Genomic DNA, 14,833 nt, shown 5'->3' on the forward strand with positions numbered 1-14,833 from the left:
TCTTAAGTCCTGGAGGAAAACCTAAAGGGTTTTTAACCAAGCCAGGTCTCTTTATACTATAAAGATTTTCAAGGAAAAACAATGTTCTCCTAGCTTCATATCTTTGACGCTTGCCGTCATATTCGTCACCTGGATTTTGATCCCAACTCAATCCAAGGCAACCAAGGCATTGAATAAAGTCCGCTCCACCAACATCAATTATACTTCCATCGATACTTCCGAGATCTAGGGATTTCAAATTCGGTGTAAAGTATAGTAGTAGGGGCAGTAAAGCCTCCGAATTTTTTCCCTCCAAGATGTTGTATTTCGTCTCCGTTGTTAATATATATTCACCGAAGAGGCTGTTGGATTTTGGAGAGCCATTTATCGAGGGAAGTGTCGAGATTGGGAGTGATGGGCGGCAGATATCATGTCTCGTTCCTAGAAGCTAGGCAGATCGGTAGCTCCTTAAGTACTTGGGCTCGAGTAGCTACACAAAGACGATATTTTTTTAAACCCGACAGGCTGCTAAGGAGCTCTTCGTGAGTAAGGGTTCACGGTGATACGCGTGGTCAGGTGTAATGCCTCGAGACTAAGCGAAAAGAAGACCTATGAAAATATGAGTCTTATTAACTTTGTAAAGCGTGTGTAGAGGGCGATGTGTAGTGAATTCGATGGTGAGCTATTCTATGCCTCTGAGGCCTCATTATATACATGAATTGGTTACACAGACCCTGCCCTAATGGCAGCTTGGGTCACGTGGAGTTTCGGTCTTAAGGCCACGTGAAGCTTCGGCCATATGGGTAGCTTCAACAAACTTCATATCGCCGTTTTGGAATCTTGCATATTCCTCGCCAAGTTTGGGTTGGTAACTCTAACGAGGTTGCACAATTAATTCTCGTTTTCCCCGTTATAAAGCGAGCGCATGCGTGAGATCTAGCATGAGATAAGACTAACCGGTATCTGGGAATGATAGATCGATAGATAGAGGTATTGTGCCCGAAAAGTGCTATTTTTGAATACCGTTCCAATCTAGTCTCGAGACCATTCTAATCCTATCCAATCCTCATTAATGCTGCCTCGAGACCAATTGAATATTCGAATGCTGCAATACTATATACGACGAAACATCCGTATCAACACTGTATCAATAGGCACCCTCTTTTAGCACAGTAGTTCAGTACTTAGATATACTAAATAGGTAGTAGTAACAGTAATAATCATTCATTGCATTTCCCTCCCCGCAAAAGCAGCTGTAGTTCTAGATAATAACAATCACGTCCTTTTTTCCCCTTTATTCAAAGAAGACCAAAAAAAGAGAGTTTTAAAAAAAGAAAACGCCAATTATGACCACTATAACTACATACTAAGCACCAATATCTCATCCCTCCTGGTATATGTTGCTCGGTCATTAAAAAAATTTGTGTCCCAAAGAAAAAGCCAGGGAAAAAAAAAAAAACCGGACTGCAAAATTGGTAGAAAGAGTTTTGGTAAGAAAAATATAGAACTCGTAGACAAAACTTTTAGTTCATCTGATACTCCCACCCCTTTGGCTTTTCCCATCCTCTCATTTCGAAGAAGCGGGAGGTACACGAATATCCCTTCCAGTCGAAGTTGTCCTTGGGGTTGCAGCTGCACTTGTACTTTTCACGATCTTCTTCGCTGGTTGGGCAGTGGGTGAAGGGGACGTGCCAGTACCTGTTTATCGGCCAATTAGCTTTGTATTCTTGGGAATGTGATAAAAAGGAGGGGTGACATACGCAATGTTGTCGAAAAAGTGGATTTCCTCCTGTTTGAGCAAGAGGGCAGCGCCAAGAGAGTGGACTGGAGCATCACCCCATCTCTCGTAGAAGAAACCACCAGCCCTGTCGAGATACTTGAAGTAATCTCTATAAGCAGGCGACCTCAACCAGTTAAGCGAACCGATTTCAAAGTTACTCCACTACAAACTAATTAACTTCGGGGGCCTTATAAGCCTGGGAAAACACCAACAAAAATTAACTCACGAAATGGCAGTTGTTATAATCCTTCCCATCGTTATCAGAGATAAACTTCAAGCTGTTGCCTTCAACAATGTGATGTGGGTACTCGGCCATGAACTTCTTGGTGGTTTCCCAGAGAGTTGGAATGGTTTCCTTGTATTCGTACAAACTGAGGGTAAAGCCGTATTTCTTCTTGTTTTGTTCCATGTAGAGGAATGGATCGTAGTCGACGTCGCAGAAGAGCTTGATGGAGGGTTCGACACGCCAGTAAAATTCATAGTCGGCGAGGAGTTCGTGTTCGAAGAAGAAACCAGATTCGAATCGACACATGTGGCGGTAGGAGACGGAATCACCATAGATGATTTTTCGTTGTCTCTGTATTAAGAATGGTTATGTTAACTGCTGTTTCAGCCAATGTTATAGGCTTGTTTTTAGCGATGTCGTCCTTACCATGTCCTCACGAACAGCGGCAGCTTTGTCCTGATCAATCCATTCGGGGAAGCTCCAGTGTTCCTTTGGAATAAGGCCATACTTGGTCTTTCCGCTGACAAGACGGGTGGTGATCTTCTTGAACTCTTCGTTGAAAGGTTGGTCATTAAGGAAAACCCAATCGTAATTATATTTACGGTTGAATCTGTCCTCGATGTGACGGATAGATTTAGCGATTTCCCAGGTGTCGCTGTTACGTGCTAAGGTGATAAAAGTAGCATTTGCGCGTCTTCCGGGAGTAGTTCCGGTGAGAGGGAAGTTATTTTTGGCGTTTGGAGTGGTACCGTGGGAGAGTGGGGATTGTTCGTCGTCGGAATCGGGCCTGGGGTCGCCGCTGCTGAGTTCTGTTTTTGGAAGTCGCGGGGGAACTTTCCCGGTGTCGCTTCCAGGACCTGCGGATGGGAGGTCGTTGAGAGAGGTATTGTAATTTATGGATGTACTGGTGAAGATTTTGTAGAGGACGGCAATGGACTAATTCATGATGATACAATAATTATAGAGTTAGTGGTTATTACCTCGTGTTTGATGCAGGCGTGCGTGTATGGAACCAAGGTTAAGGAAGGTCAAGGTGGCAGTTTAGCCGCCAAAAAGGAGATGAACGAACGAATGGTAACATACGAAGAACGCGAGCAGAATGAACCTCAAGGTTCGGACGTTAGCTGTAGCAGGCATGATGACAGAGGAAGAAGCGCTAGAGCTTCGACCCGAGAAGAATATCTTGTCCGACAGTTTGCCCGGGAGAATGGAATTGATTGATGTCGAGGAGAGGGAGCTTGAAGGTTTAGGTTAGGTTAGAAAGAAATAGAAATAGGAGCCAGATCGTGCAACAGCGTGGGACTACCACATGCATGCAGCCAAGCAGCCGATGTTACAGACGACTACTACCCAGTGTAGCTAGCCCCCGTACTTATTAATGAGACTTGGCTACTTTTTGTGAATTGAGGTGGAGACGATAATACCTTTTGCCACGAGAAGTACTTATATCTCGAGGGTTGACTTGATTGAGTGGTTGAGTGATGAACGAAGGTTGAAGGTAAAATGGACAAAACCCAATATACATATACTGCGCGGTATCCAAAGTGCCCAAAAAACCTCACGACGCGTGTAGTCTCAAAAAAAAAAGGAGAAGAAAAGAAAAGAAGACCTCAAGAATAGGGATTACCAGTAGATAAAGACTGTTTCGGCCAGGCGTGTATGTTCAAACAAGCCCTGTTCGGCGTCGCAAGCTTCTCCAAAAATATGTTGGCCTTGGCTCCATTCGCTTTCGGCGTTTTGATTCAACCCGCCTTTTTCCATTTCTTCTTCAGCCCTGGCTAGCTGTATCAGATACTGGCTGCTCAACTAGCGGGTATCACAATGTAGCATTCGGTTGTGGATTTTTGTGGATTGTGGATGCGGATATGTATGATGTGATCTGATATGGACAATTGATAGAGCTGAAACACCGCTCCGTGGCGTCCGTATGTATGTATCCTGCTGCAGTTCTGTACAGTACAGTACGTACGGCTGAGCAACAGCAGTCAGTCAATGAAAGGGCTCTTTGCCTGCCTCGTCGGGAATTTATTCGGTTTTAAAACTCCACTGGCGAACGGGAACACATCCTTTAATAGTATATGTTTGTATAGTACCGTAATAGTAATATATTAATAATAGGGGCTGCTCGTGGACAGATATATCGATATCTTCAAACAACATCGTCCCATGGCCATGGCCACCAGCTGGTCCAGATGGCCTTGGTCTTTCGATTGCGGGCGAGGATTGTAAACGTTTTTGGCAAGGTTCAGGGCAAATATCCGTTCAGTTTGATATCAAACCGACCTCCAATGCAACCTTGGCCGGCCATGTTGGTAATGTCAGTATCTGATCACCCTTTTTTTTATTTTTTTATTTATTTTGTCTGTAAGACCTCAATTATGTTAGCGACAGTGATGATGGTAATGACGAGATATAGATATACCTAAATACCTGGTTATTAGCTCGTATGTACTGATGTGATGCTGTGAATATCGATATCAATTGCTTGGTGGTGGTCCTGAGACTGCATTTTTTTCCCGGCCTGCTGCCCACACCCGACTCCACCACAGTCTTCTCCATATTCTATCCCACCTCCCATCCACCACCACCTTCACCACCACCACCATCATCAACCTCTCTCCCCTCCCCCCTCCCCCCTCTCCCCTCCCCCTTCTATCCGCTTCATCACCATAATCATCGTCTATATTTATATCATCATCATCACCACCGTCACCAGTTTCTCTCTCTCTTTCTTTCGTTCCCCTCCAGCTTGGCACACTCTCGCCGAGATCCCCCTCCTTCCATCCACGTTAAACTCCTGCTGCCGCCATCCATCCCACCACAGTAGTTTCTAGCAAGCTTCCCACCTTCTCCATCTTTTAATCTAGCACCTGTACTACTACTCTCCCATAGAAAGCTCACAACTCTCGCCGATCAGACCGTTAAGGTCAATTCGCTTTCCCTAGCCTTGCCGGATGTCTTTCTTCGGCTTCAATACCACCCTGCCGAGGGACCGAACTGCCCATGCTCCTCACCCGAGACAAGCTCCCGGCTTCTCACAACAACGTGACGCCTTCGCTGGCCTTTCAGGGAATTCAAACGAAAAGGCCGATGACGATGGGTATGTCCAACCTGAAAATCAAAATGTCTTAAAAGGATGAGGTTTTGATACAAAGGATTACAACTAACGACGATAATGATGACGATAATGCTCTAGCTACGACTTCGAGGATACCTACGACGGTCTAGGCGATGAACTCGACGAAGGAGACGATGAATTCAATGATGAAACCTTCGGAGGAGGCAATGCTGGTAAACCACTGTTCTCTCCCATACCATCTGAACTTCTCTCTCTAACTTTCTTATTAGCCGCCCCCGGTAAGGACTTTGATTTTTTCGGCTCTACCGCAAAAGTTGCCAATGCTATCAACGAAGAACAGCTCCTCTACGCCCGTGGTCCCAAAAAACCCACACAACCTGCCCCTCCCTCGTACCACCAAGATCACCAACCCAAAGCTCCCAGCCATGCTGCTGCCACAAAACCTAAACCACAACCTGCTCCTAAGCATCAAGTTCCCACGGAAATCCCCGAGCTGAAGCCTGAGATGTCATTATGGGCCACCACATCCCCAGAAGCCACCCCTGCCAAAAATCTTTCCGCCCATGCTGCAGTTCACTACCTTCATATCGAAAACCAGCTGCAGGATCCTCCACCAGCACAACCAAACTTTTCACAACCTGCACCAGCTACTAGAAAATACAAGAGCTTGGAAGAAGTGGAAGCCGAAATATTGGCGAAGAAGCAGGCCAAGCTCGCCGCTGCACAACAGCCACCTCAACCTCAACTTCCTCCACCGACCCAACTAAACCAACAAGATGGCTGGCCTGGTCGGCCCGTGCAGGGATTCCCTCAACATCCCCAGATGCAGATGCAGCAGCAACCCCTCCAGCAGATAGAGTTGCCCTTCCCACCCCGGGGCATGCCACCACCACAGCAAAATCAACGTCCACCTCAAACTGACCGAACTTCAGAGCACCCCCAGCGTGGACCCATACCCCAACCTGGCCCGGGCGGACAGCTACCATTCCCACAGATCCCGACCAACCCACAATTCCAGAACAACAATATTCCATTCCCAATGGGGATGATCCCGCCACAAGGGCCTCAAGGACCGCAAGGACCCCAGCCGCCGTTTGTAGGGATGCCACCTATTCAGCCACAGATTATGCAGATGACCGAAGAGGAGAGAGTCAAGTTCTTGGAAGAGGAGAGCAAGCGTTTAAAACGAAACCATAAGATCGCTCAGTTGGTAAGGGTTCTATTCTAACCCTAATTATATGGTCCTGCTAACATCATATTAAGTCCCGATATAACGGTCTGATGACCCCCTCGGACAAGAACTTTATTACGAGGATCCAACTCCAGCAACTGGTGTCGGTGAACGAAGATTCCTTTAATGAGGACTTCTACTACCAAGTCTACATGGCCATCAGAGCCCGGAATAATCCTCAACAACCTCTTGACCAGTTCGCCCAAACATATCTCGGCCAGCAAGGTGCCCGGGGCGGTAGAGCCCGTCGCCAGGATAATCACCTTCTCCGAATGCAGCAACAAGTCCAACGTGCTGTTGCCGCTGCTAAGGCTCGCCCGAAGGCATCACAGCTAGTCCTGGAAGGCTCACTAGGAAAAATCTCATTCAGCAATGTGAAGACGCCGAAGCCATTGTTGAGCATCAAGAAGCAGGATAGTACTGGCGCGGTGGAACCCGGTCAAAAACCAGCACACGCTTTCGCAGGTATTGACAGAAGGAGTATCTTGGCAGCCGCCGAAGATATCTATCGATGCCTACTCGACTTGGACTCTCATGAACGAAAACACCCTGGTCCAAGTCTAACCGGCCAGCAACCCGACGCCAATACAATTCAATGGTTTGAGGCCAGGGACGCCTTAATCGCGAAGTTGTGGAGGTCTTTGCGGATTATGGAACCATTCAAGGATGAGTACGTCCAATGCAACTTACTTTTTTTTGTCTCGCAGACTCGCTAATCATTTCCAGTCCTACCGCACTGCATCCCTTCATCGCTATCCTTTCCGTTAAGAAAGCAAAGGAGGCCATTCCCCGAGTATTCAGATACATTGATTTACAGCAACGGATCACAATTCTCACTATGATCACAATCTCTCTCGACCAAGTCGATGTCATAAAGGACGGTCGCTACGCACCCGACACTCTGTCCCTTTCCAACGAAACCAAGAAGAAGATTGAAGTATTTTCGCAAAATGTTCTCCCGCCTCTTCTCTCCTACGTTGGGGACGCGGGACTCGACGTCATCACAGGTCTCCTAGGCATCCTTATCGACCGCGTCAACGTCCTCTTGCTCAGCCAGACCCAGGTTGGTCTCGCTTTCTTAACTATGTTTACAAGCCGTGCGGAAATCATAAAACAAGCCGGCCAGGCGGATGATCAGGCTGTATTGAAGTGGACACAAACGTATGACAGGTTGTTCGAGATCCTTGAAGATCATTTGCTGGATATCTTCCCACCACACGGAGCACAGGTGGACGATATGTATGTGTGGCAGTTTTTGGCGAGTATGGCGGTTGTGGCGAATATGTCGCAGCAGCAGAAGATGGTCTCAGTAGTCAAGTAGGTTTCTTCAGAAGTATTTTCGAAACGCTAGATATCAGGCTAATGAGTCATATCTAGGGACCGCGTCAACGAAAATGTCCAGGCAAGCAAGACTTTGCCACAAGAGATGGGACAGCACAAATTGGCGAATACGAATCTGTTTTTGAGGGCCTTAGGGTTGGATATCGATGTAGGTTTTGACCCCTTAGTTGGAGTTTCCTAGAGGCATACTAACAATGTTTATCATATAGCTCCTCCTCTCGTAGTTAATATACCCTGCACCGTATAAGTGCCACTCCTAGCGCTCGTCTTTGCCATTCTTTTATTGTTTATATGAAGTCACGAAACACACGGCCCGAATATTAGGAAAGGGCTAATGCTGGCAGACATCGGGGGAAAGCCATTTCACACCCATATTTTTAGGCGGTATGAATGGCGAAACAAAAGAAAGTTTTGTTTTTTCAACGCGGCTCTATGCGGTTAAGTATGTTTCTGTGTTTTCTTTATTCCTTTATTTCTCCAAGTAGTCATGTCGTTTCTTCGCCGTTTTTATTATATATATATATATACTTTCAACCGTTTCTCTATCCCCCTCTCTACTTGAGCAGGAAAATAAAATACAAAAGCGGCTTGTTCTTACTACCTTTTTTCCTTCTATGGCTTCTTTTCCCTTGTCCGCCGGCTTCGCTTTATTTTGTTATGGCATTACGATGTACGGGTATCTAGTGTGCTCAAAAAAACCAGTCTTTGATATAAAATGGAAACGATGGGTGTGTGGGAGGAAGAGAAAGAGAATCAACAGAGGGGAAAGCCAATTTTTTTAAAGGCAGGTTTTGAAGGAGTCGGAGGAAAGAGAGGGAGTGTTTACATGGGCGGATCGGAGGAGATTAAGATAACATCGACAGACAGGGAGAGATGAATATGAAGATTGTAATCGATTGAAGATAGGACGGAGAATATGACGAATTACCTCAGTGCTTGAAGACCCACGATCCCTTGCATACTAGGAACCTAAATGCCCATCCGGGTACCCGGTATTTTTAATAACCCGTTCCGGCCGTCAAGCTAAGGAACGTTCGTTACAGATATATAGAAAGTTCGACCATCCATTTGATTCAGTGAGGCTATTTCGGGCACCCCTGTCCACAGTCCCAAACTTGGCAAAACAACAAAAAATATCCAACAATCCGCAACTCGATACGGGATGCCGCAACTCTGCAGTGGTGTGACACTTTTTTACTGCGCATTTTCTAGAAAAAAAAAGTTCTTTAGGTTTTCTGACAGCAAAAAAAAAAAAAAAAAAAAAAAAAAGCAACCTCCCCTGAAGTACCCAGTTTGGTAAGTGCCTTCTTGTAAGTTAGAGAATTTTTTTAAAAAAAAATGTCTTATGGGTATGATACTTGGGGGACCAATTGCATGTTTTTGTCTGCATGTGATGTGACGAGTTAAGTTTCCCTTCGGGCTTTGAGCGATTCTAAAAGGTGTTCTGGGGGATATAAGAAGGGTCGGTTGCCCCCCGTTGGCAAAAAGAACTCAAGATTGTTTCTTTAGGTATTTTCTCTCTCTCTCTTCTTTTTTCTCTTCAGGTTTTTTCTCACGGCAGATTTCCCTCCCTTCTTCCTCGGAAAATAAAAAAAAGGCTTCAGGCGTTTTTCATTCGGCTTTCCTTTCATTTCTCTTTAGACTTTAAAGCAACGATAGCTTCGTAAGCCCCCCTACTTCTATCTTCTACAAACTAAATATATAAACTAATTCTAACCTTTTTTATCTAATTATCTAGTATCCTCCCCAAATACCGTTCTCCTAAATAAATACCTCAAAAAGCCCAAGACCCTGAAAAATACCATAACAATGATACTCACCCGCGGCATTTCCTTCACAAACTTCTTCGTCGCATCGTCGGCGCTAGGATTCCAAGTCTTTGTGCTATATCCATGGCATAAGCGATTGGATGACGACTTTGATAAACTCAAGCATGAGCATTTGAGGGTCTTGAGAGCTATTGAACGGTTTCATGGGGTTGAAGCTAGATTGGCTGTTGAAAAAAAGATCTAGATTATCAGCTATGGAGATATGATGTCTTTACTTCTAGAATTCTTTTGTCTTCATAGAATTCACCGTGGGGTGTTCCCGGTGCCGGCTGGCGGCACTGGGGTATTAGACTAGCTAGCCGGCCTTCTAGACTACTCTTTGTGGTCTCTACTCCACTATATTATACCCGAGGATAGAAGATAGAACTGAAGAAGTGGAGGTATTAATCTGGGGCGTTCGCGATGGTTTAATTTTTTTTTCAAAGCGTTTTTTGGAACTTTCGTATCGTTTTCTTGTTTATAGATTCCTTCCTTGATTCCCGCCACGGGTTTAAATAGTAATTGTACTGTGATTCACAAATTCGCTTCGGCTCGTTATCCGATAGAGGACGTAAGGAGTTGTGCCCTTTCGTCGAATCTACTTTTATAAATTCGATATGATCTGTCATAACTAGTCCGATCTATGACAACGGTCTTTACGTTTAAAACCCGTCTTTTAAACATGTTCTTTTCTTTCCGTTTTCCGTTTTCATTTTTCGGAGGTTTTATGCCATGGTGTCACACGATCGATCAGCAAGCCGGATGCACAGCAGCTGAGGCCGGCCCTGCATGCAGCGGTTTTTTTTTCAGCCGGCGCCGCCCCGAAGGAGAATTCTTGGCGATGCCTAGTGATTAGGAATGCAACGTTTTGCAACGCGATTTTTGGGTTTGCTTCTTGTCCCGTTTTACTTGTTAAGAATCAAGGATTAATTCTATAGATATAGATATTAGCAGTAGTTATCGGGTCTTTAGGTCTGAGTTTGTTGATTTAATGCTAGAGATCCCGAGATACACGTAGGTCGTGTTGAAATTACTTTATATTTACCTTAAGGGTGACCAGCCAGCCTATGAGACATGGTAGTCGTGTAGACTCGCTAGGGGGGTGCTGTGGGCCGGGATTTATAGGGAGCATACCATTTAAGTTTGGATTAGAGGCTAGTACCTATGTACTAAACTAGGAGAAGGTAATATCTCATCTTTAGGAAAGAGTGTGTTGAAATAAACCTCTATATCCGCCCTATGCTAGGTTGTGACAGATCGATAGAGAAACTAGTAACTTCTTGTCGAAGTTGGAGAGCTGCTTTTCGAAAACTTATGTTTATGTTTGGTAGGACATGTAATGGTATTGGCTTTGAGATCCTTTGTTTGGCTGTCTGATAGACAGGCTTCCATGATATCAGAGGCATCAAGTTCGGCATTAATTGGCATGGTTATACGTTATATTCCAGATTTACAGAAATCGGAGGAAGCATATTGTTTGCTAATAGAAGCGGCAATTATGTGCGGACAGGGAAAGGAGAGGTCCGAGGTCTGCAGCTAAACGTATAGTAGTACTTAGTATGTTCGAGTTGAACGAACAGTTTATATAGAACATGCCCTGGTGTAACTGATATGGCTCGGTTGGTGGCAACTAGGATTTCGGACGGGTTAACTACTTTGGCGGGTATATACTTCTTTAGGCTCGGCCTTTGTTATTCATGACGCTACATCTATCTCTATCTATATGTCTGTCTATATGCCATAATAGTAACGCCCTCCCCCCCATCCCCTCTACCCACAGCAAACCTACTTGAACTACTCGATATCTATCAATACGCACAATAGATTTACTTCTTAGCCTGCCTAACCTCCTCGATCGTTTTCTTCCCTTCAACCACATCCCTCACTCCATTCCAAATATCCTGAAAGTCTTCAAACGTCGTATACGGAACCCCCTCCCTCTCACAATAAGTCACCAAATCCTTTCCCTTCTTCGCAAACAACAAATCCGTCTCCCTCGCCGCACTAAGGTCGCTAACTCCATCTCCACAGTAAAAGAAATGCGGCCTCTTCCCCTCCGGATACGCCGCATCACTGATATATTTCTTAATAGTAATACTCTTATCATGTCCAAACCCGCTTTCGGGGTGTCGCCATTTAATTTTCCAGCTACCGTCTTCGGCAAATTCGGTGTCGTTGGCGTAGATTTCTAGTTCGTCAGCTGCGGAGGGGTCGTTGAGGTAGTTTAGAAGTAAGGCTTTGATGATGGGTTTCATTCCGCTGGAGACGACGATTACGGGGATACCCTGGGATTTACACCAGGCGTAGAAGGACTTGAAGCCTGGGTCTAGAGGGATTTTGGATTTGAGGAGGTCGATGCAGTCCGAGAAGGGATGGTTGATCGATTCTAGCATCAATGTAAATGCGTCTCTAACGGTACATGGATGTTTAGCTTGAAGTTATGCTTTACGACCAGACGATGGGATAATTACCTGAAGTTAAGGCGCTGCGAGATCATCTCTTCGTTCATTCTTTCGCGCTCCTCGCGGCCGAAACCCAAGCTGTCGGTCTGTTTCCAGATTCGAATATGTTAGAATCCCTACCGATATGACAATTGTGTGATTCTTGTATATGCACATGTGCAGGGTATACGATCTTAAGGTTGGAAAGTCCGTACCAGATAATCATTAGCTAGAAATACAAAATGTTAGCTATAAAAGCCCCTTTGTAAACCGAATGCCTTCCTCATTAGAGCTTCTACATACAATCAAGCGACGTAATTGTGCCATCCCAATCACTGAAAACGACCGCCGGGGGTATCTGTGTTGACGGCATGGTGGGGTTACCGATAAGCTGCGGGGCAGGAGTTTGAAATGGTGAGAATAAAGGGGGGGAAAGAAAGCAAGAATCTGTATTTGACAAAGATCTTAAGAAGAATGTCTTAGCTCAATGCAATGAATTGAATCCTAGCGCCCTTAGTCACAGCGAACTATAGACCTGCATGCAAGGGCCGACTCCGACTCGGGGTCATCAAAATATCTTGGCATTTGTTGCATTTTTTGTGTCGCCTTGACGAAACCACAATCTTCAAATTTGGTGACGCACCTATTGCATGGCTGGAGCGAGGACATACACAACCGCGATAACGAGACCCTTCATCACCCTCCGTCACTCCTACGGGCGTTTTTCTTTCTACTCGTGAATCATGGAAACGGACGGCTTAACTACCGGCTTTGACGACGCCGATGTCGACCTCTCAGATGAAACCCAAGATTTCAGATTCCTCGCCAATATTACAAAGTACTCCACCAACTATCACAAACATCTTTATGCATAAATTTTCTTCGAAACTAATTTGGTGCGTAGGAAAGGCGGTGGTTCGATCCCCAAACGCGGAGAGAAAGACTTTGAACCCGATGGCACAAACCTCCAGTCTAGTACGCTAGACGACAGCCGAAATGCCATGTTCCAGGCTCTCTCCGTGGAGCGTTCACATACTGGGTATATCACCTATTCTATTTACTCTCCCATGCTCAACTAATCTTCCATTCGAATATTTCTAGCAAAACCCGTGCGACAGCAACCTGGCACCCCACCCGTCGCCTCGCTCAAATCCACGAACAACGCGGCGTTCTCTTCAAAGCCATGGGCCGTGCGGACAGAAACGGCACAATGTGGCTACTTCCCGAAGAACTAATGTACATGGTTGAACGCGGCAGTCTCGAGTGTTTCTACGAGCAAGAACAAGGACCAGAGGACCCCGCTGAACCAGAACATAAACGAAGCATTGGCCTCAACGTTCCGATGAGCGTACAAGCTGTCTATGCAGCTGCACTCGAAGCCACCGGTGGATTAGAACGATATCAAGTTTATGCGAATTTAAAAAGAAGCGGGTATATTGTCTTTCGCGATCCAGAGGGGCAGTTTGATGAGTTGTTTCGGAATGTGGGGTATGAGTATAAGGCCCCTCCTCCTACTAGAAGAGGTTGGAATCTATGGGGATTAGGAATATTCGAAGCTTTATTCAACGGCGCGTTTTGGGGTACCGGGAAGGGTGATCCATTTCGGTCTATGCTTGCACCGGGAGCGTACAGGAGTTATGCAGAGATGTATAAACGCCTAGCGATTCCGAGGAAAGAGGTTACGTGGACGCCAACGGCAAAGACGGGAGAAGAAGGGACGAAGAGTAGCCGGTTTACGGTTACGTATCACGTCTGGAAACCTCGTCCGAACTTCAAGAAGTCTGCGCCTGGACCCCCCGATTTTTATATTTGTGTGGTTTCAACACTGGATACGAAGTTACCGTCTTTGGCGGAGGTGGATGGACTGTTCAAAGATATTCCAGAGGTGGATAGAGCAACCGCGAGGCAGAAGGGATTGTATCAAGGGTTGAAAGAGGGGAGGAGGAATGTGATTTTAGCAACGGTGGATTATGGTGTTATCAGCTATATGAAGTTTTCGGATTCGAGGTTTGGAGATGAAATGTTGGAAGTTGATCCACCTGCTAAAGGGAAAGGGAAACCAGGTAATAAAGGAGGAAAGGGCGGGCCCCCCGCGAAGAAGTGAGAGACTTGCGGTCCTGTGACCGTGAAATATTTCGAATTATTTGTGCCCTCTATGTTATGAAGGGGTATTTGATAGTTGGCTGTCTAGTAGGTAGTACTTGGCTGTGTGTACAATACATATCCTCAATCGCAGTGTCTTGCCGCAAAAACCCAACATCTCAAGTCTCCAAAAAGTCGGCAATAGTCAATAATTCCAATCCCATCTCCGCTGGAATTTGAAACTCTGGCACTTGACCGTTATACCCCGAGTATTTATGTCTGTAGATAAAGTACTCGCACACTTTTTCTAGAACAGCACCGCTATGAAATGCACCAAAATCAGCCCATAAAGTATCTAGGAAGCTGTTAGAATCTATTCAGTACGAACCGCATATCCTCAAACTTGACGCAGTTCTCCTTAGCCTCAATGTATCCACCTAGAACAGTAATATAGAATTTTAGCCATTATTCAAATCATACAAAGTTCGATCAGGTTCGAAATGGTTAATGCATACTGTTCTTGTTGAACATATTTCTTATGGTCTTCGACGCGAAAGCACACTTCTTGGGCAGGACGAACTATCATTTCCATACATCGTAGCAATTAGTGGCAGAATTCGAATTAATGAAGCAAAGAACTGCTATTAACGAACCTGAAACCCATCATTGCTCACAAGAGTGAGCGTGCCCTCGTCATCGATTACTTCAGACATTATGATTGTGACCAGCGCGCGTGATTTCGTTACGCGCGTGGAGCTATGTAGGATGTAAGAGCTTAGTTGGGAAGCTTGACCGACGACGGAAGAGTCAAAGCAGTTGTTTGTCGCGCCGAGAATTTCCGACCAAGGCAATTTCAGACGACAAAC

General features: G+C 45.5%; 5 protein-coding genes across 5 annotated transcripts; 2 read left to right on the forward strand and 3 right to left on the reverse strand.

The window, feature by feature from the left end:
* Positions 1-1,502: 1,502 nt before the first annotated feature.
* On the reverse strand, positions 1,503-3,510 carry DFL_003294 (uncharacterized protein; the record flags this gene model as incomplete). Its single annotated transcript, XM_067632211.1, has 6 exons — positions 1,503-1,677; positions 1,740-1,921; positions 1,986-2,336; positions 2,412-2,921; positions 3,069-3,222; positions 3,410-3,510. The coding sequence occupies 6 exons, from the start codon at positions 3,508-3,510 to the stop codon at positions 1,503-1,505; spliced, it is 1,473 nt and encodes a 490-aa protein (XP_067490502.1).
* Positions 3,511-4,939: 1,429 nt separating this feature from the next.
* Positions 4,940-7,860, forward strand: DFL_003295 (uncharacterized protein; the record flags this gene model as incomplete). Its single annotated transcript, XM_067632212.1, has 7 exons — positions 4,940-5,085; positions 5,182-5,276; positions 5,334-6,274; positions 6,328-6,965; positions 7,022-7,612; positions 7,673-7,784; positions 7,846-7,860. 7 exons carry the CDS (start codon positions 4,940-4,942, stop codon positions 7,858-7,860), a joined length of 2,538 nt encoding a protein of 845 aa, XP_067490503.1.
* A 3,410-nt stretch (positions 7,861-11,270) lies between these two features.
* On the reverse strand, positions 11,271-12,258 carry DFL_003296 (uncharacterized protein; the record flags this gene model as incomplete). Its single annotated transcript, XM_067632213.1, has 4 exons — positions 11,271-11,853; positions 11,916-11,992; positions 12,101-12,114; positions 12,189-12,258. 4 exons carry the CDS (start codon positions 12,256-12,258, stop codon positions 11,271-11,273), a joined length of 744 nt encoding a protein of 247 aa, XP_067490504.1.
* Positions 12,259-12,628: 370 nt separating this feature from the next.
* DFL_003297 (uncharacterized protein) lies at positions 12,629-13,989 on the forward strand (the record flags this gene model as incomplete). The annotated part of the gene is made up of 3 exons (XM_067632214.1): positions 12,629-12,723; positions 12,790-12,924; positions 12,987-13,989. The coding sequence occupies 3 exons, from the start codon at positions 12,629-12,631 to the stop codon at positions 13,987-13,989; spliced, it is 1,233 nt and encodes a 410-aa protein (XP_067490505.1).
* A 157-nt stretch (positions 13,990-14,146) lies between these two features.
* DFL_003298 (uncharacterized protein) lies at positions 14,147-14,680 on the reverse strand (the record flags this gene model as incomplete). Its single annotated transcript, XM_067632215.1, has 4 exons — positions 14,147-14,288; positions 14,356-14,404; positions 14,483-14,546; positions 14,621-14,680. The coding sequence occupies 4 exons, from the start codon at positions 14,678-14,680 to the stop codon at positions 14,147-14,149; spliced, it is 315 nt and encodes a 104-aa protein (XP_067490506.1).
* Positions 14,681-14,833: the final 153 nt, after the last annotated feature.

The sequence above is a fragment of the Arthrobotrys flagrans genome (genome assembly GCF_004000055.1).
Source record: "Arthrobotrys flagrans strain CBS H-5679 chromosome Unknown unitig_0, whole genome shotgun sequence".
NCBI classification, from domain to species: Eukaryota; Fungi; Ascomycota; class Orbiliomycetes; order Orbiliales; family Orbiliaceae; genus Arthrobotrys; species Arthrobotrys flagrans.